The sequence below is a fragment of the Nilaparvata lugens genome, chromosome 4, assembly GCF_014356525.2.
Source record: "Nilaparvata lugens isolate BPH chromosome 4, ASM1435652v1, whole genome shotgun sequence".
NCBI lineage: Eukaryota > Metazoa > Arthropoda > Insecta > Hemiptera > Delphacidae > Nilaparvata > Nilaparvata lugens.
The window spans coordinates 2,392,127-2,416,289 of NC_052507.1; the positions used below are offsets into that span (position 1 = coordinate 2,392,127).

The following is a 24,163-nucleotide window of genomic DNA, read 5'->3' on the forward strand; positions in this document are numbered from 1 at the left end:
CCTTGATCTCTACAGAGAAGTGAATTTTCATTGCCGAGCTCAGATAAGCAGAGTCAACATGAATGTCCATTAAATGAAGGGTCATGCCTCTTAATAGAAATTTGTCGACAAATTTTTCCGGAAAACAGTGCATAAAACTTTTTTTCTAGAGGAGTTAGAGAGCAAGCGAGTGAGAGAGAGTGTGAGATTTTAGTGGCAGAATACGATTATACCCTTCCTCAAAATGTGCATTACAGATTACCGGTATAATAAACCCCTGTTTTCCTTCAACACTCCGGTTGTAAAACTTTTACAAGCCAAGTCATAACATTTCCATTCTTTATTTCGTTGACTTATCACTCACTGTCTGTGAAGAAGGCGTCAAAAATTTATACCGATCTTTGAGCGTCATTTTATGACCACTTTTCCAGTTTTTTACATTCTTCTAGAACTCAGTTGCCCGGTAATCTGTGTGGAGATTCGGCCCTGGAACTCTAGGGAAGAGATGTAGATGTCACAACAAAGGAATTTGTGGTAAGGTTTCAGAATAAATACTGGATTATCCGTTATCTTTCAGCTGTAAAATTGAGGAACTTTCACTGGGTGTTGACAGGGAACCCCGTTTGTCACCGGTCTCTCATATAAGGGAATTTGTAAGAAACTTGTGAGACAAATTGCGTTACAAACCTCATAATAATATATTAAAATAATTAAATTTTAGCAGAATTCCAGATATGAAAGGAAATCTGTACCATTGTTCCTAATTTTTCGATTTATGGGAACAATTTCATAACACTCCATCTATCAATTATTAATTTTACACAAGATTATCAATTTTCAGGTCTCTCATATAGTATCAAAGAGAATTTGTACGAAACTTGTGAGACAAATTACGTTACAAACCTCACGATAATTAATTAAAATAATCTAATTGTTGCAGAATCTCATATTTGAAAGGAAATCTGTATCATTGTTTCCAACTTTATGATGTATGGGAACAATTTCATACTTGACACTCCATCTATCAATTATTAATTTTACTTTTTGTGTAGTTGAGAGGTTAATATTGTGGTAATTATTCATATTAAATGAAAAAAACTAAGAAATTGTCAAAAAACCACAGATTTATTGATACTTGGAAAGACCGGTTTCGGTTATTAATCATTGTAAATCTCTGATAAACTTAAACTAAATACAAGAGCATCAGAATTTATACTAGTAGGCGAGTACTGCTATTGGTGAAGGGCATGAGCGCCTGCCATTGGCCCAGCTGGACAGTCACCTCCCACTCAACGGTGTCACATCTCTACTGCATCTATTTTTGTGGAGTACACCAAATCAGTCACAAAAACTGTGAACTGTTAAAGCGGCCGACTTTTGCAGCCAGCGAAAGCAGAGAGTTGTTTAAGCTCCTAGGAGAGCTGGTAAGAAATTGGTGCTATTGCTCTTTCAGGAATTACAAAAAAAATACTTTATATATTCAAAAATCTCTGCTCTACCGACTGCGGCCTAGCAGGGCACACGTTATAGAAAAAATAACGTTACATACGTGATAAGAAAAAAAGATAAGAAAATAAGAAAAATAATTCTTATAAACGCTTCATTAGCGAGCTATACAGAGTGAAAGTTTTCGCACGGAATTCAGTTCCTCTGGTGAAATACACCGATGCTGAATTGTTTAGAGACTAGTTTTTGAAAAACTTATGCTGGATTCTTATGGAAAAATAACTGAAAAATTGAATGAAACTTGTCTGGAAGCTGTAGTGTGAGTAGTTTTTGAGAAAAAAGTTGAAATATGCAAAAAATCCAAGTAGAAAAACACAGACTTCTACGTTTGATGCCCGCGTTCATGCCCTTGACCAATAGCAGTACTCGCCTACTAGTATAAATTCTGCTGCTCTTGTATTTAGTTTTAGTTTATCAGAGATTGACAATGATGTAATAACCGAAACCGGTCTTCCTAAGTATTAATAAATCTGTGTTTTTTTTGACAATTCCTTAGACTTTTCAATTAAATATTAATTTCACACAAGATTATCAATAATTTTCTAGAATATTTCAAGAGTTTATGTTTATATTTTATTATTTGGCTCTTCTATCAATCTATCAAAATTCAAAATCAGAATTATATAGCGTATTCCTGTTAGTGAGAATTATTGTTGTGAAGTGAACTCAACCCTACCTTGAACATTTTATTGAACAAAAATTAGAAACAAAAAGATTTTTGGACTGGCGCCTATTTCTTAATTTCTATATTGTAATTTTCATCTTATAGATGAGTAAATAAATAAATAAATAAATAAATCTATTTTTTATCCTGAGTACTGTGGAGTGTATGAAATATAATTTTTCTGAAAGACTGATATTGAATTGAGTACTGAGTTGCAGAAAATTTGAACAAAGTCATCTAGATTGTGAAATTCCAGTTGAAAGCAATTAGAGTCGAATCCAATCAAAATAACGGTTTCAATTCTCATTAAACTCTATGTGATTGTGATTGAAACCCCCGCATGAATCACTCTAACAAATACAAAAGAACGGAATCTACTCCATCACAATATCATCATCAACATTTCCATGTTTTACCAGTATCAATGAATGACTGAATAAATGTTGATATCGCTCGAAAACTACAAAGGCAGGATCCTCCAGAGCTGATTACTATTGACACAGTCTTTGCAGCAGAATACAAAAACTACAGTGCTGTCCACGTTTTGATGCCAGTGAGGATAGATAGGAGAGCATCGTTGCCGATTATTTGCCTTGCCACTGCCTTCCATAGAGGATAGCTGATACAGGATATTCGACTGAACCATTGTCAATAATGTAGAACCGTTCCATAATTGAATAAAAACACAAATCTGTTGTCAAATTCTACACTGTTTTATTTAGTACACGACCAAGGTTTCGTGACCACACCGGTCACATTTTCAAGTTGACTGTGTCAACTGATTCAGTCAACTCGATGTGAAGATGTGAAATATGTTTTCATTCAAAGATATAGGATATATTAACTGCATAATCTTGATAAAAATGATCAATTATATTTTATACGTCAAGAAAATATATTCTTTAGTTATTGTTCAATAATTAATCTCAACAATTGAGATTGATTATTTAGATAGTTAATTTTATCTCTTAACTGTTGAGAAACTGGCAATGTTTGGAGTTAGGAAATGATAGCGCTATCTGCTTTGTCGAATGATAGACAAAGATAGCAACATCAAAGTTGATCAAATACAGCCATTATAACGTGGACCTCACTATAAATAAAGTTTCGATTGACGAATAAACTGTTCACATCTCGAACAAACGAAAAGTTAACATTTGTTTACAGTCACGTCGGTAATACATAATTAATTATTCGTGCTGAATGTTTACATTATAGGACGAGTCTTCATCAATGGACAAAATGTTGTTGACAAAAGTCTGCATTTGGATCGAGAATTGACATTAAAAGTCGAGATGTGGGATATATACATATATGATGATGAGATGTATATATACGATAGAGTTATATACACAGGGTCCGGCATATTAATCAGATGATTTTGTAGTAATTGCTATGTTTGAACCACTGTCATTGAAAAGGCGGAAATGTTGTACATCGATAGGTCTATTCTTTCCATTTCAGTAGCCAGTATGTCGTGGTCACGTGAACATCGAGCGATTGTGATTGAAGCTTATTTTAAAAATAATGACTCAGTTATTCCAACACAGCGTTTATGTCGCAGACATTTCAATAATTTAAATCGACACGCGCCTGTTTCCAGTAGGAATACGATCTTGTTGTGGGTAAAGAATTTCAGGAACACGTTGTCCGCTTTAAAACGAAACCAACAAGACGAAAACGAACCGTGAGAGCGCCTGAAAAACGCCTGAGTAGCTGTTACACGGTCAGCAGCGAAACATGCTGTTGCGCTAGCCATTTCTTATCAAAGTGTACGACGAATTCTTCATTCCGATCTGAAATTCCATCCGTATAAGATAATGTTGAAGTGCGTACAGATTTACGCGCCGCGAACATGAGCAATTCACTTTTAATCAGCTGATTATATCTGTATTTCTACAGAAACGGTAAGATACAGATATAAAAAGCTTGGCATCAGCTGATTAAAAGTGAATTGCTCATGCTCTGTATTTTTACAGAAACGGTAAGATACATATATAAAAAGCTTGGCATCAGCTGATTAAAAGTGAATTGCTCATGTTCTGTATTTTTGTATTTTTACAGAAACGGTAAGATACATATTTAAAAAAGCTTGGCATCAGCTGATTAAAAGTGAATTGCTCATGCTCTGTATTTTTACAGAAACGGTAAGATACATATATAAAAAGCTTGGCATCAGCTGATTAAAAGTGAATTGCTCATGTTCTGTATTTTTGTATTTTTACAGAAACGGTAAGATACATATTTAAAAAAACTTGGCATCAGCTGATTAAAAGTGAATTGCTCATGTTCGCGGCGCGTATATCTGTACGCACCTTTAGTGCAACAGCCTAATGCGAATTATTGGGCACATTACAAAGCCGCTTGCGAGTTCATTCTCGCAAATGTCCACCAGGATTCCGTTATTCTTTCATGTGACGAGGAACATTTCCATTTGTCGGGATTTGTGAATGAACAAAATTAACGTTATTGAGTAGCCAATAATCCACACAACTGAAGGAAGTCATTCAACGAGAAACTGAAGCAATTCCACAAGTGATGATTGAGCTAGAAATGGGAAATTTTGGAAAAGTAACGGAAATCATTTGGATGACAAAACCAACAAATAAAAAATCTGGTGTGGTACACTCACACAACTTTCCTTGCTCATATTTGAAACTACGATCAGACTTCTGTATGTGTATATATCATTGTTTTCAGAGTACTTTTTCTTTGTGTGAATTGTGAAATTCGATGATTTTTTTAGTCGTCATTTTTTTAAAGTCGTCAAAACAGCTGTTCTACAGATGAAATATCTCGACTATGTGTTCTTTTTATGAACTGCGCTACCTTCCTACCTCATGCACGAGAAGGAGGTTACTGAGTCCATTTCTCAAGGATGGGGTGGACCCCCTCATTGGTTTCTCAGAAAGGAGACTCATGCCAGTTGATAGAGCTGATAGATAACTATACAGGGTATGAATTTGAAGAAAATCGGTCAAGTTATTTTTGAGAAAATCGTGAAAAATATGTTTTTTTAGTAATCCGCCATTTTTCTCAAGAATATTACGGAGCTCCTGCAATTTTCCCAGAAATGAGACTCATGTCAGTTGATAGGGCTTATAAATAGCTATCCGATGGTATAAATTTGAAGAAAATCGTTGCAGCCGTTTTCGAGAAAACCGTGAAAAACATGTTTTTTTAGCCATTATCCGCCATTTTGAATTGAATTTTATTGAATTCTTTATTGTCGGATCCTCATGGCATGAGGACCTTAAGTTTAAATTTCAAGTCAATCGGTTAATTAGGAATGGAGTTATCGTGTTCACAGACACACACACACACACACACACACACCACACACACACACAACACACACACACACACACACCACACACACACACCACACACACACACCACACACACACACACCACACACACACACACACACACACAACACACACACACACACACACACACACACACACACACACACACACACACACACACACACACACACACACACACACACACACACAAACACCCAAAATAATGTTTTTGGACTCAGGGGACCTTGAAACGTATAGAAAACATGAAATTAGGGTACCTTAAATTTTTTTGGAAAGCAATACTTTCCTTACCAATGGTAATAGGTCAAGGAAAGTAAAAAACTTTGTGAGTAATCTATGTAATTCACTATACATTGCAGAATTCGATACGGTATATTATATGATTTAATTGTATGAAACACACTTTAGTTATCATCCCAGAGAAATCGTGAGTTTTTTTTGCCGGGTCGTGTACAATTATATGTATCAAGATTAAACCATTACAGGACGAGATGCAGGATTTATACATATGATGATGAGAGTATATATACGATGAATGTATTTTTAAACACATATGTAATGATATTTGTTCGGTTGTTCCCTACATACATCTGTTGGGACATGACGTCACACTTCAGCTGAGTAATAGGGCTAAACATCCAAACAATGTTATCTCTCCAGAGCTCATGCAACACCCACGAAACGATTGTATCGCTAATTGATTTTGAAAGCCGATTGAAAATTGCAATTCACTCGTGTAAAATGTGTCCGATAAAACAGGGATAGCTCTCAACGGTCGCCCATCTCTCGGAACACCATTTCCGACAGTAAACACACTTTTATGGTGAGGTCCACGCTATAATGGCAGTGTTTGATTAGCAATGGTATTGCTACCCTTGTCTATCATTCAACAAACCGGATAGCGCTATCACTTTCTCGCTTTGATCTGTTGCCAGATCGTCTTTTAACAATGTAGAATCAATCATATTCCAACAAAATAGCTCATCTTAATTATAAAAATTCATTATGAAAATTATGAAAAATATAACTCCTTGCTTAATGAAATAATATCGGGGCACCGAGCTTCGCTCTTTATTTTTATTTATTGATAAACAGAACACAATTCTCTAAAATGATCGTGTTTATATTTCACAGCTGGCTATACGTCATTTAATGAACTCCGGGGATGCGATATTTTGATTCTTCACATACTCACTTTTTTACTATCCACAGCTGTTTCAGCCAACGATGAATATTATCCTTTTAATGTCGTTCAGCGAGTTTTATCAAGGATGAGACCTAGTGCAATAGAATCTTTATATCATGAACCTACTATGTTCCAAATTTCGTGAAAATTGTTAGAGTCAATTTCGAGATCCTTTGATCATAAATAACCAAATAGAAAAATAGCCCTGATATAAAAATAACCAGATATAAAAAAACCAGATATATAAATACAGGAATTTCTCGCTTAATATAATAGGATGATTGATTATTTTAAACTGGAATGACCAGTTGATATTACATCAATAAACCTGTATCAGTTACCGTTTATAGAAGGCATTGACAAGACAGAGGATCGGCAACGTTGTTCTCCTATCTTTCTCCACTGTCATTATAACGTGGACCTCACTATAGGACACCAGTCATATTGTTTTGGGAGTCAAAACTGTAATAGAACACTCTAGAGTGAGGTCCACGTTATGATGACAGTGGAGAGAGATAGCGTTGTCGATTCTCTGCCTTGCCACTACCTCCTATAGGGAATAGCTGATACCTGTTCATCTAATGTAATATATTCTGTTCATCCTTGTTTTAAAATAATTGTATTTCATCGGCAAGAAAATATATTATTCAGTGCGTAAATAATAGATTTTCATAAATGAGATTCAATATTTTGTTAATCGAATTTATTTCCACATCATTAGAAACGATCTGGCAACGTTGCGGAGCCAGGATGAAGATAGCTGATACCGGTTTATCCGATATAATATTAACTGTTCAGTCTTGTTTCAAATAATTATATTTTTTTCCGACTAGAAAATATATTTTTCAATGCTTAAATAACAGATTTTCATAAATGAGATTCAATATTTCGTTAATTGATCATATTCCCACATCATTAAAAACTATCTGGCAACGTTGCATAGCCAGGATGAAGATAGCTGATACCGGTTCATCCGATATAATATTAACTGTTCAGTCTTGTTTCAAATAATTATATTTTATTCGACTAGAAAATATATTCTTCAATGCTTAAATAACAGATTTTCATGATTGAGATTTAACATTTTGTTAATTAATCATATTTCCACATCATTAAAAACGATCTGGCAACGTTGCGGAGCCAGAAAAGGATGGCGCTATCTGCTTTGTCCGATGATTGACAAGGATAGCAGCACCAATGTTCATGGTATACTGCCATTATAACGTTGACCTTACTGAAGCAAACTGTAATATCCTATTGAGCTTGATCGAATGATGTCTGTTTTTCAAACAGTGTTTTGTTTATTGGAAAATTATTGTTCCTGGAATCATCTCGATATTAAACACATTTTCCGCAGACCGGTCTAATCACAGATCAGTCTATGGTTCGACATAATTTATTCATTATTCGACAAAAGTATTTTCTCCCAATAATGTTTATCATGTTATTTGAATAATCTGTGATCATAATATAAGGCCCGAAATACGATAACCCCGGAAAACATGTATTCTTGATAGTCAAATTACTATTAAATCAGGCTTATTTGGCTTGGAAGGCAACGAAATAGATGCAGTATATACAATTTTTAGAATCTCATTAAGCTTGTTCAAAATGTATTCGACAAAAGTATACTCTCCCAATAATGTTTATCATGTTTCTAGAATATTTGAATAATCTATGATTATATAAGTACCGAATACATTTATTCTCCATAGTCAAAATACGATAACATCAGACGAATTCTGTAAGGAGAGCAACAATATAGATAATTTATACTCAGAATCCCATCAAGCTTATTCAAAATTGATTCAACAAAAGTATAATCTCCCGATAATGTTTATCATGTTATCAGAATATTTCAATATTCTATGATTATGTGTTTGTCATTGATGAATATATAAATAGTTTATTTTGAAAAGTGATCATCCTCTTCCACAAAAACATCAAGTTAACTGTATGAAAACAAATCATGTATTTATCAGATATTATTTTATCAAGATTATTTATCCATTCTGATCACCTCTAGTGAAATCCACGTTATAATGGGAGTATTCGATTAACATCGGAGTTGCTATCCTTGTCTATCATTCGACAAAGTAGATAGCGCTATCTTTTTCTAGCTCTAAAATGTTGTTTGATCGTTTTTCAACAATGTGGATATTTAATTAATTCAGAATATATACGACTTAAATTTTTGAAATCATTGAAAAATACATTTTATTGACGAATAAATGATGATTGATCATTTTGAACAAGAATGGAGAGTAATTAATATTACATCAGATTTATTCGAATCAGCTATCGTGAATATAGAAGGCATTAGCAAGGCAGGCAGAGAATCGACAACGCTGTTATTATATCTCCCTTCAATACCTTCATAATGTGGACCTCACTATAGTTCTAGGTGTATGAGTGTTTCTAAACAAGAATGAACAGAACAGTTCACATCAGATATACTGGTATCAGCTATGAATGAAAATACTAGTAGTTCTGTAAACAGTAGACCTCGCGCTCAGTAAGTTACATTGACCTGTTGTTATGTTTCCTAAAAAATACATGGATAATTTATCAATTTAAAATGTCTTGAAAAAATCCTGAATAAACATAGAGCTTTCTGTCCTATCGTACCGTGACGTGTCGTCCCGGAATATGAGTGTGAGCGCTGTTATCAGGTCTGGCTGCCGTCGATACGCCAATCCAATCAACCCATCAGAGAACATTCTGTGTTGTGTTGGCGAGAAATTGAAGTTTTGAAATTAACAAAATAAACTCCCATAATGCTGATTTCCTACAAACTCCATTTCTCACTTTTCATGATTTTAGAAATCAATTTCTTTTCAATAATATTTGTTGCAATCTTAATCATTGGATTAAGAGAGAAAAATGTAAAAAAGAAATATTTTCTATCGCTAACTCCAAACTAGAATCATGACCTCAGCTTATAGAAAGACAAAGTCAGTAGACAACTGTCTACTAACGTTGATGGAAAGATACATTTTCAAGATGTTCGATGTTTTTGAACGGGTAGTTTTATAGTCCACTAGACAGCAGATTTCATGATGAATAATTATATAGTCTGATTTTTACGGTAATATTGCTGTTCGAAGGAAACTCCTTTTCCTTTTTTATTATCCTTAAAATGCAAAATTAAAAAAACCTTTTGTATACGTCGACGCGAAATTCAAAAAGGAGCATACCTGTCAAATTTAATAAAAATCCATCGCTGCGTTTCGCTGTAAATGCGCAACATATGAACATTTAAACATAAAGAGAAATGCAAAACCGTCGACTTGAATCTTACACCTCACTTCGCTCCATCAATAAATCTCAGTACCCTTTTAATAATTATTTTGTCACGACATGTTTTGGCTACAAATGCCATTTTCAATTAATTTGAAAATAAATGAATGCTGTTGGAAAATTCTTCTAAAAGTAGCCCTGAAGAAAAAATACAACAAAATAGTATTAGCTATCCTCTTTAGAAGGAAGTGGCAAGGCAGAGAATCGACAACGTTGTTCTATCTTTCTTTTGTGGTATTATAACCTGGACCGTATTATGCGTCAAGCACAGAGACTGTAGAAACGAGAAAACTGTTTCACTACAAAAAACAGTCCAAAATAATGTTAGCTATTAAATACTAAATTAATCCTAGGAAAAAACATCAAGGCGCTAGGTATGCAACCTGCTTTACACCATTGCTAATGTGGTTTTTGCGGAAAAAAACACACAGGCGCTATGTATGCAACCCGCTAAACACTAGTACCCTTGTGATAATTATCCATCTTAAATACGGTAATTATTTTGAATGCATTTTAACATTTGAATGCTTATCATGTTAGCATTGATTGAAGAAGCCTTTCCTTGCCTGCCTACGCCTTGTCACTGCCTTCTATAGAGGATTGCTGTTACTGGTATATTTGATGTAATATCAACTGTTTGATCTCGTTTGAAATATCAATTATACAGAGTGTTCAGGAACTGCCTACCGTAGGGTAGGATACCTACTGCATACTGTAGGGAATTGTTTCTGGGTAAAATACTTATCTAAATATCATATTTTAATTGTTCGGAAGTCTTCAGTTACTCACTCAGCGGCCATTTTGCTTTTTACTTTCCTTGCCCTATTACCATAGGTAAGGAAAGTATTGCTTTCCGAAAAAAATTAAGGTACCCCAATTTCTAAATTTCTATACGTTTCAAGGTCCCCTGAGTCAAAAAAACTGGTTTTTGGGTATTGGTCTGTATGTATGTGTGTGTGTGTGTGTGTGTATGAGTGTATGTGCGTCTGTGTACACGATATCTCATCTCCCAATTAACGGAATGACTTTAAATTTGGAACTCAAGGTCCTTTCACTATAAGGATCCGACATGAACAATTTCGATCAAATGCAATTCAAGATGGCGGCTGAAATGGCAAAAATGTTGTCAAAACAGGGTTTTTCGTGATTTTATCGGAAACGGCTCCAACGATTTTGATAAAATTCATACCTAAAATAGTCATTGATAAGCTCTATTAACTGCTACAAGTCCCATATCTGTAAAAATTTCAGGAACTCCGCCCCATCAATGCAGATAGATTCCCAATTATCAGGCTTCAGATATAATTGAAACAAAAAACATCAAGTGGAGTAGATTGAGCATGAAAATCTCTACAATTAATGTTCAGTAACATTTTTCACCTAATATTGAAAATAAGCTTTAAATTCGAGAAAATGTGATTATTCAATTGCAAATTATTGTTGTTTCTAATAAATCATTTACTATGAAGAGATAGCAGACCTCATGTGTGTCTTCAGCGTTATTGCCCTGTCACCAGCTGGCTCAAATCTTTGAATAGTAGACTTGAGATGCGCGGAAACACTAGCGTCAGGTGATCAATTTTCATAACGGCAAGAAAAGTTGTGTGAGTGCGGCATACCAGATTTTTTCACTTATTTTTTTCCCTAAAAACGTTGAGCATACGAAATTGAAACTTTGCACGATCATATAACAACTAGACAAAGCTAGAAATAAATTATGATAATTTTTCAAATTCGTTAAACAAAATGGCGGTCATTGAACATTTTGTTCCCTAAATAACTCAGAAACCGTATGTTTCACGAAAACTTTACAGGAATATTTTTTTTAGTGAATTTATTTGCCTATCGATTGGTACCAGAATTTCTCTAAGATTGGACTAATATTAACTGAGATATGACAGCTTTAGTGATTAGTGACTCACCTTTAGAGGGATATAAACCGTTATTATATTGTTCGAAATGACAAAGAGATTGTTGCATCATTGAGGCGAGTCAATGCTCTGCAACAAACTCAGGCTGCCGTATTTCAGTTAATATTGGTTCCTAAGTTATTTAAGAAACAACATTTTAAATTGCCGCCATTTTGTTTCATGAATTTGAAAAATCATCATATTTTTTCTAGCTTTGTCTAGTTGTTTTGAAGTTTCAACTATTTCAAGATCGTGCAAAGTTTCAACTTCGTATGCTTAGTCATTATTTAAAAGAAAAATAATAAGTGAAACAGCAAAATGGCCATTGTGTGAGTAACTGAAGTTACTACTGAAGTTTCCACATTTAAAATATCCGAGTTGCAACCCCTAAGTCACTCCCTCATGGAGGGTTGAAATTCAGTTGTAAGTCAAAAGGTAGAGTATTTTACCAATAGCTCATCCTGGAAGCTACAGTATTATATCTAAAACAATCTTTAACTTATTGAAGGTTTCCATACATATGACTCACTCTGTATATTGTGCATAAATATATTCCATACATATATACCTGATTATGTTTTAAGAAAACTAATTCCAAGAATTAGTTTTTCTTGATGCAACACTGACATAAGTATGAATATGTTCATAAAAAAGCAGGTTCTAATAATATACAGATTAGACATTATATACATTTTTTCTCTTTTCGATAGTTAGAATCGTGAGAGAAATATCGTGAGTAGTAATGGTTTTTTAATACATTCATATAAAATAATAATGATAGACTATATTTTTTGTATATTCAAGATAAATTGTACTGGTTGTATATTTTTGTTCACATTGGTTTGCAGACGTCACGGAGTGCAAGAGATTTTTAATTCATGCTGGACTCAAAAATCAATGGATTTTATTCTTGTTTAATGTTAAATCAAGTTATAATCATTATGTAATTTTAAGTTGACCACGAATACTGGTTAGAGTGGTCAACTTAGTTCCTACTTTTTTGAATTGTAATTTGTTATGTTTTTTGTGAAGGAATCAATAAATTTCATTTCATTTTCATTTTTCCTTTTCAATGTGACACGATTACACGACATACATAACCTATCTGTACAGTCGTTACAAGAGTAGCTAACGCTGTTAGGATATCGTATATATTCCATTTCCCCCATTCATAAAAAGGTGTATAGTAAGCAGAGACGTAACGTGAGACTGTGATAGTACCAGCAAGAGTGAAATCCTTTTTTTAACAAAAGAAGAATCCTGTTTTTAACAACAGCGCGCCGTCTGACGGTTGTAACGAGAACTACAACAGCGGATCATTCACCAGTAGTGGTAAGCGTGGAAAGAGTGCCAAAAAAAGTTGGGCAAAAAATCGTCAAATTCCGCCAGATCCGTGTGAAAAAAGCAGACGACAAGATTCGGCTCAGTCCAGTTGTGTGGAAACAACAAACATGCTTCAATCAGATTCAATTTCAACTGTCAGAATCATTTAAATGAGAAGGATGGGTTTTATGTGTGCGAAATGCTGATTGTTTCGAGTGAACGTTTCACTTTACAATTTGAAAATTCCAGCGCTGTGTTTTGCGAACGATTGTAGAAACGATTCAAAACGCCTGATACGTCTTTATCAGGGCTTGTTGTTTCATTATGGCCGATGTATTCCGAGAATGAATTTTGTAAAAAATGAATCAGTTACTGTTATTTATTCAGAATCATTCATCCGTTCATTCATCGATGTCACGAGAGGTACAGTGAGGTCCACCTTATAATGGCAGTGGAGGAAGATAGGATAACAACGTTGCCGATCCTCTGTCTTGTCAATGCCTTCTATAGACGGTAGCTGATACGAGTTTTTTGATGTGATATTAACTTTACATTCTTGTTTGAAATGATCAATTATATTTTATCAGGCAAGGAATTATATTTTTCAATAATTTCATAATTGTAAGGAGGATGAAACGCCTCTACCAATTATGTAAGGAGGGGAAAGAACGATCTGCATGGTAAAAAAATAATTGGCTGAGGGAGATTATGCTGGACAGAAGCAAGCCGATGACATTGCTTGTGAAAACAAGTCATGATCAAAGTGAAAGTATTGAAATAGATATTAAGAAAATGAAAGAGAAAGGGAAACCTTCAACAAATGATGTTTTTCTCCATTCAAGACTGACTCCTCTGTGGCCAAATGGGAAGAAAATTTCCGTTGAGAAGAAGAAAGACATACAGACTATGATTCATCTGATTCCAAAGGATTTGCATAATTTTTACAAAGGTTTCATCTCAGAAGAGGGCTTACAAGATGATCTAGATGGATATAATGCTGCAATTGACTTCACTTTTGATTAATTTTCATTACAATTTTTATTTTGACTACAATTTTTTTGCAATAAAATGTTTATTTCTATCATAGCTATTGTGTGGTTCTTTTTAGAAAAAATCCTTTTGTATTTATTGAAACAGAACCAAACGCCATTTAGGATGATAATTGCATGAATTTTTGAAATTTTGTATTAATTCTATGTTGACATGAAAAGAAAAATCAAGTTTCAATCAATCCATAAGTTTTAAGTCATGCAGTTTGAAAAGGGATTTTCAGTGAATTAAAAACTTTGGAGCTCATTTTCTCCATTATGACCATATGGTGGTTGGTTCCTTTTATATAAAAGCCGTCCAATTGATTGGTATCTTCCGGGTTTTCAAGCTTGAATATGATAAATATTAATTTTTCCCTATTCCAAAAAGGTAAAATATAAATATATATACAAACACAATATCAAAATGAAATTAATGGGGAAACTACTCGCTGCTGCTAAAGATGATTCAATCTTTGTGATTATGAAAATTAAGAACAATGATCTTATCCAGTAATCACCTACCTTTTGAAGATGGCTTCCCCCCTTTGGAATTCACTGGTTCAATCGCGACTTTACAGTTAGTATTTAAAAAGAGAAAAATTAACTGAATCAATGAATAGGCTCAGAACCCGTCTCCCTTAACAGTATAATATTTTTTCAAACTACCCGATCTGTGACAGAATAAAATAACTGTATTATAAAACGAAATGAAGTCTAGCCTTTTTCACTGGATCAGCCGGACTTTACTCACAGTCCTAACGAACGAGCTCTGCCCCAATAGCTAAATTTTGGGTATTAATGAATAAATAAATAAATGAATAGATAAATAAATAAATGCCTTTATTGAATGTAATTGCATTACACTTATACAATTAATATACGAAAGTCATGCTGGCATATACTCCATGGCAAAGTGCCGTCAGGAGGATTTTGGGTATTTATATAAACTCAGTCAATGCTAAACATGAAAGCCATCTCAAGTACATATTTCTATTTGTCGAACAAGCGATATCTTGTTATTTTGTATTAAACGATCTTTTTGTTATTAGAAACAGAGAGAAGCTAACGTTAATTATTGACAACAAATAAAATTAACAAAATCTTTCTGTTGATGACAAAAGATTGTTCATTGAACTTTTAATTTGAAAACTCTAAAATCCTTATCAATATGAGATAAATATAATGATTCCCTAGCCGTCTGGCTCGCTTCGCTCGCCATATCCATCTAGCCAGGGGGCTCCGCCCCCTGGACCCCCGACTGGATCGTCCAAGAATGAGATCAGCAGGCTCGCTTCGCTCGCCTGAATTTTTCATTTGAGCATTTTTATCATATGTTAGGACAATCCAGTCGGGGTCCAGACTAAACGTCTGGCTAAACGAATATGGCGAGCGAAGCGAGCCTGACGGCTAGTAATTTAATATTCCCAGGATTGAAGTAGCAGTGCCCAATCAATTTTTCCGCGATAAATGCATTTAAATCTTCAACTTGGTGCCAACCTAACAAAGTCAACTCAACTTAATGCCAACCTGACAAAATTATTAATTTAGTTGCCAGTTAACAACTGTTTCGAAGAGGTACTCTCTCTAGATTATAGTTCTATTATAATTAAGAGATTGGGAGAAGAAAAATATACATGCTAAAAGACGAACTTTAAACCCTTAAAAACAACCCTTAGAATTGAAATATTGCCAAAAGATTTCTTAGTGCGCCTCTAAAGGGCCAACTGAACATACCTACCAAATTTGAACGTTTTTGGTCCGGTAGATTTTTAGTTCTGCGAGTGAGTGAGTGAGTCAGTCAGTCAGTCAGTGAGTGAGTGCCATTTCGCTTTTATATATATAGATATATTATATGTCCCATATGACCAGGTGACATAATGAATTCTCATAATTGAGAAGAGATATTTTGTCAATTGATTATTAAATCTACGTTGTCAAAGACGATCTAGCAACGTCACAGAGAAGGATAGCGCCATCGGCTTTGTCGAACGACAGACAAGGATGCAACACCAACACTAATCAAAAACTTCCACTTTAACGAGGACCTTACCACAGCAATATAACTGAAGCAATGTAATTAATGCACGAGGTAAACGTAAGCTGACCACAGAACCGTGATTAATGTATTTCTACGATTTGTAAGTGGAGAGGTGATGTGGGATTTGTTATTAGAAGTCACCCACAAACATCACAGATTTATCAAAGTTATATTACAGTTGTTGCTTACAACTTTCTCCTATATTTGATGTTTATCTCCTGCCTTGTAAAGCTGGAAATTCATTTGCTGTCGATCGCTGGGTAGATGTTTAGTGTAATATATCTATGTAGACATTCTAGTATATGGAGATTTGATGTGAATGGATGTGGTGTATATCTATGTAGGCAGGAAATATATAGACACGTGGTGTATTTTATGTTGAGTGGATATTGTATGAGGAAAAGCAAAGTTTGAAACTGGAGATTCGCTGAGATAGAACGGACGATGCAAATTTCTACTCGAATTTCTACTCTGGGTGGAGAAGGTGGAGGAGGAGGAGGGGGAAGAGGAGGAAGGGGAGGATGTGGAAGAAAAGGAAAAGAATGAGAAGGGTGGGAGGATGATGAGGAGGGGTTGGTGGGGAAGAAGATTAGAGAATATAACAGAAAGGACAAGATGGTAAAGGAGAAGTTTAGAGAGGAAGAGGAGGAGGAGGAGGTGGAGGAGGAGAAGGTTAGAGAAGAGAACACAGACGAGGAGGTGGTGATGGAGAAGGAGGAGGAGGGGAAGATTGAGTGTGAAGGAAGGAGAAATTGGAAGTATATAAGATTGAGAGAGAGGGGAGTTTAGAGGGGAAGAAGAAGAAGAAGAGGAAAAAGAAGAAGGAGGTAAGAGGAGAGAGTACTGGGAAAGAGGTGGTAAATGAGGTGAAAAGGGTGGTAGAGGAGGAGAAATAGATTGAGAGTGAGTGAGATTGAGTGAGAGGGGAGTTTATAAGAGTAGGAGGAGGCAGAGAAGGAGATTAAAGAGAAGAAGACAGAGAAGGAGGTGATAAAAGAGTGGGAGTAGAAGAATGATCAGAAGAAGTAGGAGAGGGTGGAGTAGGAGGAGGAGTAAGAGGAGGAGCAGGAGGAGGAGGTGGAGACGTAGCTTAGAGAAGAGGACAAAGAGGAGGAGGAGAAGGAGGGGAAGATTGAGTGTGGAGGAAGGAGAAATTGGAAGTATATGAGATTGAGTGAGAGGGGAGTTTAGGGAGAGGAGATAATACTGGGAGAGAGGTGGTAAATGAGGAGAAAAATGAGGTGGAGTTGGTGGAAGAGATTGAGTGAGAGGGGAGTTTAGAAGAGTAGGAGGAGGCAGAGAGGAGATTAAAGAGGAGAAGACAGAGAAGGAGATGACAAAAGAGTGGGAGTAGAAGAATGATCAGAAGAAGTGGGAGAGGGTGGAGTAGGAGGAGGAGTAGGAGTAGAAGGAGGAGGATAAAGAAGGGGAGGAGGAGGATAGAGATGAGGAGAAAGATAGAGAGGAGGAGGTGGAGAATGAGAAGGAGAAGGAGAAGGAGAAGGAGAAGGAGAAGGAGAAGGAGAAGGAGAATGAGAATGAGAAGGAGAAGAGAGGAGAAGGAGAAGAAGATGTAGAAGGAGAAGGAGAAGGAGAAGGAGAGGGTGAGGGAGAAGGAGAAGGAGATAGAGAAGGAGAAGAAGGAGGAGAGGGAGAAGGGGATTGAGAACTAGAAGGAGAAGGAGAAGGAGAAGGCGAAGGAGAGGGTGAAGGAGAAGGAGAAGGAGAAGGAGAAGGAGATAGAGAAGGAGAAAAAGGAGGAGAGGGAGAAGGGGATTGAGAACTAGAAGGAAAAGGAGAATGAGAAGGCGAAGGAGAGGGTGAAGGAGAAGGAGAAGGAGAAGGAGATAGAGAATGAGAAGGTGAAGGAGAGGGTGAAGGAGAAGGATAAGGAGAAGGAGAAGGAGATAGAGAAGGAGAAGAAGGAGGAGAGGAAGAAGGGGATTGAGAACTAGAAGGAGAAGAAGGCGAAGGAGAGGGTGAAGGAGAAGGAGAAGGAGAAGGAAAAGGAGAGGGAGAAGGAGAATGAAAGGGAGAAGGAGAAGGAGAAGAGTAAGGAGGGGGAGAAGGAGAAGGAGAAGAATGAGGAAGAGTAGAAGGAGAAGGAGAAGGAGAAGGCCAAGGAGAAGTTGAGGGAAAAGTAGAAGGAGGAGGAGAAGAAGAGTGAGAAGGTGAAGGAGAAGTAGAAGGAGAAGACGAGAGAGAAGGCGGAGGAGTAGGAGGAGAAGGAGGGGAGAAGGAGGAGAAGGAGGAGGATGAGAAGGAAAAGGAGAAGGAGAAGAAGAAGGAGATGGAGAACTAGAAGGAGAAGGAGCAGGAGAAGGAAAAGAAGAATGAGAAGGAGGAGGAGAAGGCGAAGGAGAAGGAGAATAAATGGGAGAAGAGGGAGAAGAAGAAAAAGATGAAGAACTAGAAGGTGAAGGAGAAGAAGGAGATTGAGAACTAGGAGAAGAGGGAGGAGGAGAAGGAGAAGGAGGATTTCCTGTGGGAAATGTGGGTCGACCAGAATCTGATAGCGGTCCAGGTGTGGGTTGGGAGGGAGGTGGGGATGACTGACCACACAATCACAGTTAGAAGATGTCCAACCAGGAGTGGAGGTGACTTGAATGGCAAGCAGCTAGAATCAGGTGAGAAAGAAGAAGAAACTAAGGAAGAAGAAAACAGGAATTTATTCCATCATGTTTTGGAAGCAGAGTTGAAAATAAGAATGGAAATAGGAAGAGAAAGATGGAGGTGTGGGAGAAATTATTGTAATGAGGATTATTGAACTGAATATACTTTAATTCATATGATGAATATCATTATAAAGGAAAAAATCTGGTGTGGCGACATCACACAACTTTCCTTGCCGTCATGAAAATTGATCCCCTGTCGCTAGTGTTCCCGCGAATCTCAAGTCTACTATTCAAAGATCTGAGTCAGCTGGTGACTGGACAATAACGCTGGATACACACGAGATCTGCTATCTCTTCATAGTGAATGGTTCAATAGAATGAACAGTTGCCAACAGTTTTCAATTAAATAATCTTATTTTCTCAAATTTCGAGCTTATTTTCAATTTCAGGTGAAAATGTTACTGAACATTAATTGTAGAGATTTTCATGATCAATCTTTTCCACTTGAATTTTTTTGTTTAAATTGTATCTAAAGCCTGATAATTGAGAATCTAAAATCAAACTTTGCATAGATGGTGCAGTGCTCCTGAAATTTTTACAGATATGAGACTTGTGACATTTGATAGAGCTTATCAATGACTTTTCTAGGTATGAATTTGATCAAAATCTTTGGAGCCGTTTTTGAGAAAATCGCGAAAAACCCTGTTTTTGACAACATTTTCGCCATTTCAGCCGCCATCTTGAATTGCATTTGATCGAAAATGTTCATGTCGGATCCTTATAGTGTAAAAGGACCTTAAGTTCCAAATTTCAAGTCATTCCATTAATTGGGAGATGAGATATCGTGTACACAGACGCATATACACTCATACACACACACACACACACACACACACACACACACACCACACACACACACACAAACACACACATACACACATACAGACCAATACCCAAAAACCCCTTTTTTGGACTCAGGGGACCTTGAAACGTACAGAAATTTAGAAATTGGGGTACCTTAATTTTTTTCGGAATGCAATGCTCTCCTTACCTATGGTAATAGGGCAAGGAAAGTAAAAAGATGTAGGTGTGGGAGAAATTGGAATGAGGTTTATAGAACTGAATATACTTTAATTCATGATGAATATAATGAAGGAAAGAATTGGCTCACATGTTCGGGATAGGAAGTCATGAATGACGCATCATCACGTCTCAACTACAGGACTGATTAACTTGAAACTTCCCATTTCGCTTCTTGATTTACCGAGGCTGGCTATAGGCCTATTTCAAATTCTCCAAGATTTCAGTAGGTCAAGTTATTAATTCAAAACAGCCAAGAGTTCTCGATTTGAACTTGATCAAAATTGGAGAAAATAATTATGAAGGATTTATCAAGTTGAGTAAGAAGTATTGAATTTAGATTAAACTCTCAATGGACGTTGAGATGCCAAGAGCCCTCAAACTCGAATTCATTCAAACTTGGAGAAAAGATGAAGAATTTATTAACTATTCATTCAAGTAGTTTTGGATAGAATAGATTTAATCCACAATGAAGCTCAAATAGCCAAGAGTTCCCGATTATAAGCTTACTCAAGATTGTAAAAAATATTGAGAACTAGCAGGCCCGGTGAACTTCGTACCGCCAAATAGTTTTATCTCATGACAATCTTTCGCTGGATGCACACCTGAAGAGGCGCGATGCGGCATTTTATTTATATAGATAATTTTCCAACATTTCCAAAATTTACTGAAAATCAAATAATTCTGAACACCGAAGACAGCACCATTATTCGAAACAAAGCAATGTATTTAGAGCATGTAAGTCTTTAGGTGCGTACACATATACGCGCCGCGAACATGAGCAATCCACTTTTAATCAGCTGATTATATCTGTATTTTTACAGAAACGGTAAGATACAGATATCTTGGCATCAGCTGATTAAAATTGAATTGCTCATGTTCGCGGCGCGTATATCTGTACGCACCTTCAAACCTGAGGCCGCACTGCTGGATAGTTACACACAGAACAGTCATTTTGTTTTTAGTTGGGGCGTATAGAATAAAATACATGGGCGGTTATGGAGCAGTACACACTCTTGTTTACTATCTACCGACGGCTGTTGTATGACGCAATGGTTATAACAGCTGATTTTTATCTCTGTGTGTGGCCAGCTTACAAATCTCCTCCCATAAGGATTACATGTGAACTTCCAAGGACCGTAGGGAAGAGTCCTGAATTCGGATTATGAATTTGATAGGCCATAAAACTGGTCCTGATCATAACGAACACAACTGAAAAATCATCAAATTCGGTGCACACATAAAAAGTTATTGAATGTCAAAATTTGAGGCTGGATTTTTATTTATATAGATTTATCAAGTTTAGTGAGTAGTTTTGGATAGATCAAACTCACAATGAACGATGAATAGCTAAACGTTATAGATATTTTAAACTCGCGATCAAGTTTGGAGATAATATAAAGTTTTGATCAATTTTAGTAAGTAGTTTCAAATAGATTGAAATAGAATGAACGCTGAGTAGCCAAGAGTTTGCAATATTGAACTCACTCAATATTGAGAAAAACCTAATAATTTATTAAGTCCAGTAAGTAGTTTCAGATTGAACTCAAAGACCTCTTTGTTGAACCTAATCAGAATTGGACAAACTATCATTAATTCATCAAGTTTAGTAAGTTTGGATAGATCTACTCACAATGTACGTACAGCACCCAAGAGTCCTCTATGATGGTAGCGGGAAGGTAAGTGTTGGTAGCTCGACTGGGAAGAGTAGAGCCACCAGAAAATGATACTGTATCAACATAATATGTAACAGTATCACCAAACATGATACAGTACCAAAACAATATGATACTTTATCATCCCAACTTGATAAACCACACCATAACTCGATACAAAGCTTCCAAACTTTGAATGAATTCTGCAAACCATGCGATGAAGATGGAAATGAATTAGAAGTTGCATTTGTTCAAATGTTAATTAATGAATAATTATTATTGAACGAAAATCCCAATTGAATGCTGTAAATCACCCGAAGACTTCTGCTACTGCAAATATTGACAACAGGGTTAAACAGCTAGATGGAAGTTTGTAGCTACAGCATTTCATTGGGATTTTCGTTTAATAATAATTATCCATGGGATATCTCCTTTTGCCAGCTTTGCTCTACGGGAGTGAAGATTGTACTCACAGTGAACATCCAGCACCCAAGAGTCCTCTATGATAGTAGCTGGGAGGTGAGTGTTGGTCGCTCTGCAGGCTAGAGTGGAGCCAGCATCTTCTACTGTCGGAGTTAGCGTCAGGATGCTAGTGGTAACGTTACCGTCGCTGCTACTCTGTAAAACAAATTACGTAACGCACATAATAAATACAGAATACATGAATATCATCTATAATATAATAAAAAAAAGCTCATACACGAACGGGATAGGGAATTCACGAATGACGCGACATCACATCAAAACTACTGGGCTGCAGGCCCGGCCCCAGGGGTGGGCGGACCGGGCGGCCGCCCAGGGCGGCAGGTTTTGAGGGCGGCAAATTTTAAGGAACGGAAAATTTCAAAATACAAATAAATAAATTTATAATATCAAATGTGAATGGTAAAATTATATAAGAAGCTTTTCCAACCTCGAGCTAATAAAGACTCTTCTAAGATCAACAATGTCCCAGGAACGTCTGAGTGGTCTAGCGAACATAAAATAGTTCAGTCCCCAGATTTTGAAGAATTGGTGAAGGAATTTCCCCATGCAAAGGTCAGACGAGTTCTACTTAATTAAACAGGTGTGTTAAACAAACTTGTAGAAATTGTAGTTTTAATTACTTAGCAAGTTAAGTAGGCCTACTATGTTGCAGTCTACGTCTTAGGCTAGGGCCACACGAGCGCATAAAGTGCGTCCGTTGGAACTTACTTTTTGACGTCCGTTGTAGAAATACATAGAAGTGAATTGGTGACAACACACGAGGTACGTGCGTACCAAGTAACGGAAGTCGTAACGGACGGTGATTTTTGAACTGCGCAGAAATGCAAAAGTTATTGCTTCGTCTGGTTCCATTGTGTAAAGCCAACTGACTTTGGCGACGTACTTTGTGCGCTCGTGTGGCCCTCGCCTTAAGGCTGTGCAAAGACTATAGATAAACTTTCTTTTACTGGTGATATTTTTCAAAGTTTTTTGATTTGTATATATCACAATGAAGAAGTTTTCTAAAGGTGCGTACAGACTTTCGCTCTGCTCCGCAATCGAACGTCAGTCACTCGAGCAGATCGATTGATGATCGACCAGGGAGCAAGAGTGGAACAAGAGAAGATCTAACATCTCCTGTAACGTTCATGATCGGAGCGATTGCAGAGCGAGTGCGGAGCGTGCGTGGAGCGATTGCGGAGCGAGCGGGGAGTGTGTTGGAGGCGCGTATATCTGTACGCACCTTTAGGAAAAAATTTTTTCCGATCCTTTTTGATATATGAACGCATAAAGTTTAAATTTTTGGGACAGAACATTTCAAATTTGGTACGAGATAAATCCATGAAATTCAAAGGATAAATTATTCATGGTATTGTTGATTGAATAAAACAAGAAAATTTTAAAACATTTTCTGAAAATATCAATTTTTGAGAAAGTTATTCAACTTACAAAAAAACTCAACTAAACGTTATTTTTGGTCATTTTTAGTAAATTGAATTACTTTCTCGAAAATTGATATTCTCAGAAATTTGTTCTATTAAATCAACAATACCATGGAGAATTTATCCTTTGAATTTCATGGATTTATCTCGTACCGAATTTGAAATTTTCTGTCCCAAAAATTTGAACTTTGAGCGCTCATGTCTCGGAAAGTAATGATTGGGAAAAATGTTTTCTTAAGAAAACTTTTTCATTTTCATAGCATGATCCTTAAGCGATCCTTGATCGTATCCTTAAGCGCGCCTCTCCACTAGGAAATACTGAAATGAAGGGCATCTAACGGGTGATTCTCTTTGAACATAATCTCATGAACTTATATCATTGTGCAAATTTCACTGTGATGTAGATCTCAGAAGATCCATGATGTAGGCTAACCATCATGAAAATCATGAAAAATTGAAATTTTTCATTTTCTCGAAAATCCATGATGTAAATCATGTAAATCATGACAATATAGATGGTGATGATGGTTGAAGCTAAAAATGAGGTGTTTTTCACAATACAAGGAGCTTTGTTGTCAGGTGTACCTGGAAATCTATATGAGATAGAGCGCTCTACCTAGTCTCAGATTGTAGAGCACAA

At 36.2% G+C, this 24,163-nt stretch overlaps 2 protein-coding genes across 2 annotated transcripts in view; both read right to left on the reverse strand.

Annotated features, from left to right (window-relative positions):
- The window catches only part of LOC111050197 (nephrin-like), a 113,273-nt gene extending 90,436 nt beyond the window's left edge, over positions 1-22,837 (reverse strand). The window contains exons 1-2 of the mRNA XM_039425649.1: positions 22,811-22,837; positions 22,090-22,234 (exon numbers count right to left, since the gene is read on the reverse strand). Of these exons, the coding sequence (XP_039281583.1) occupies positions 22,090-22,234; positions 22,811-22,837 (172 nt within the window). The remainder of the gene's footprint in view (positions 1-22,089; positions 22,235-22,810) is intronic.
- The window catches only part of LOC120350764 (hemicentin-2-like), an 822,623-nt gene continuing 820,569 nt past the window's right edge, over positions 22,110-24,163 (reverse strand). The window contains exon 9 of the mRNA XM_039425529.1: positions 22,110-22,234. The gene's annotated coding sequence lies outside the window, so the exon portion shown is untranslated. The remainder of the gene's footprint in view (positions 22,235-24,163) is intronic.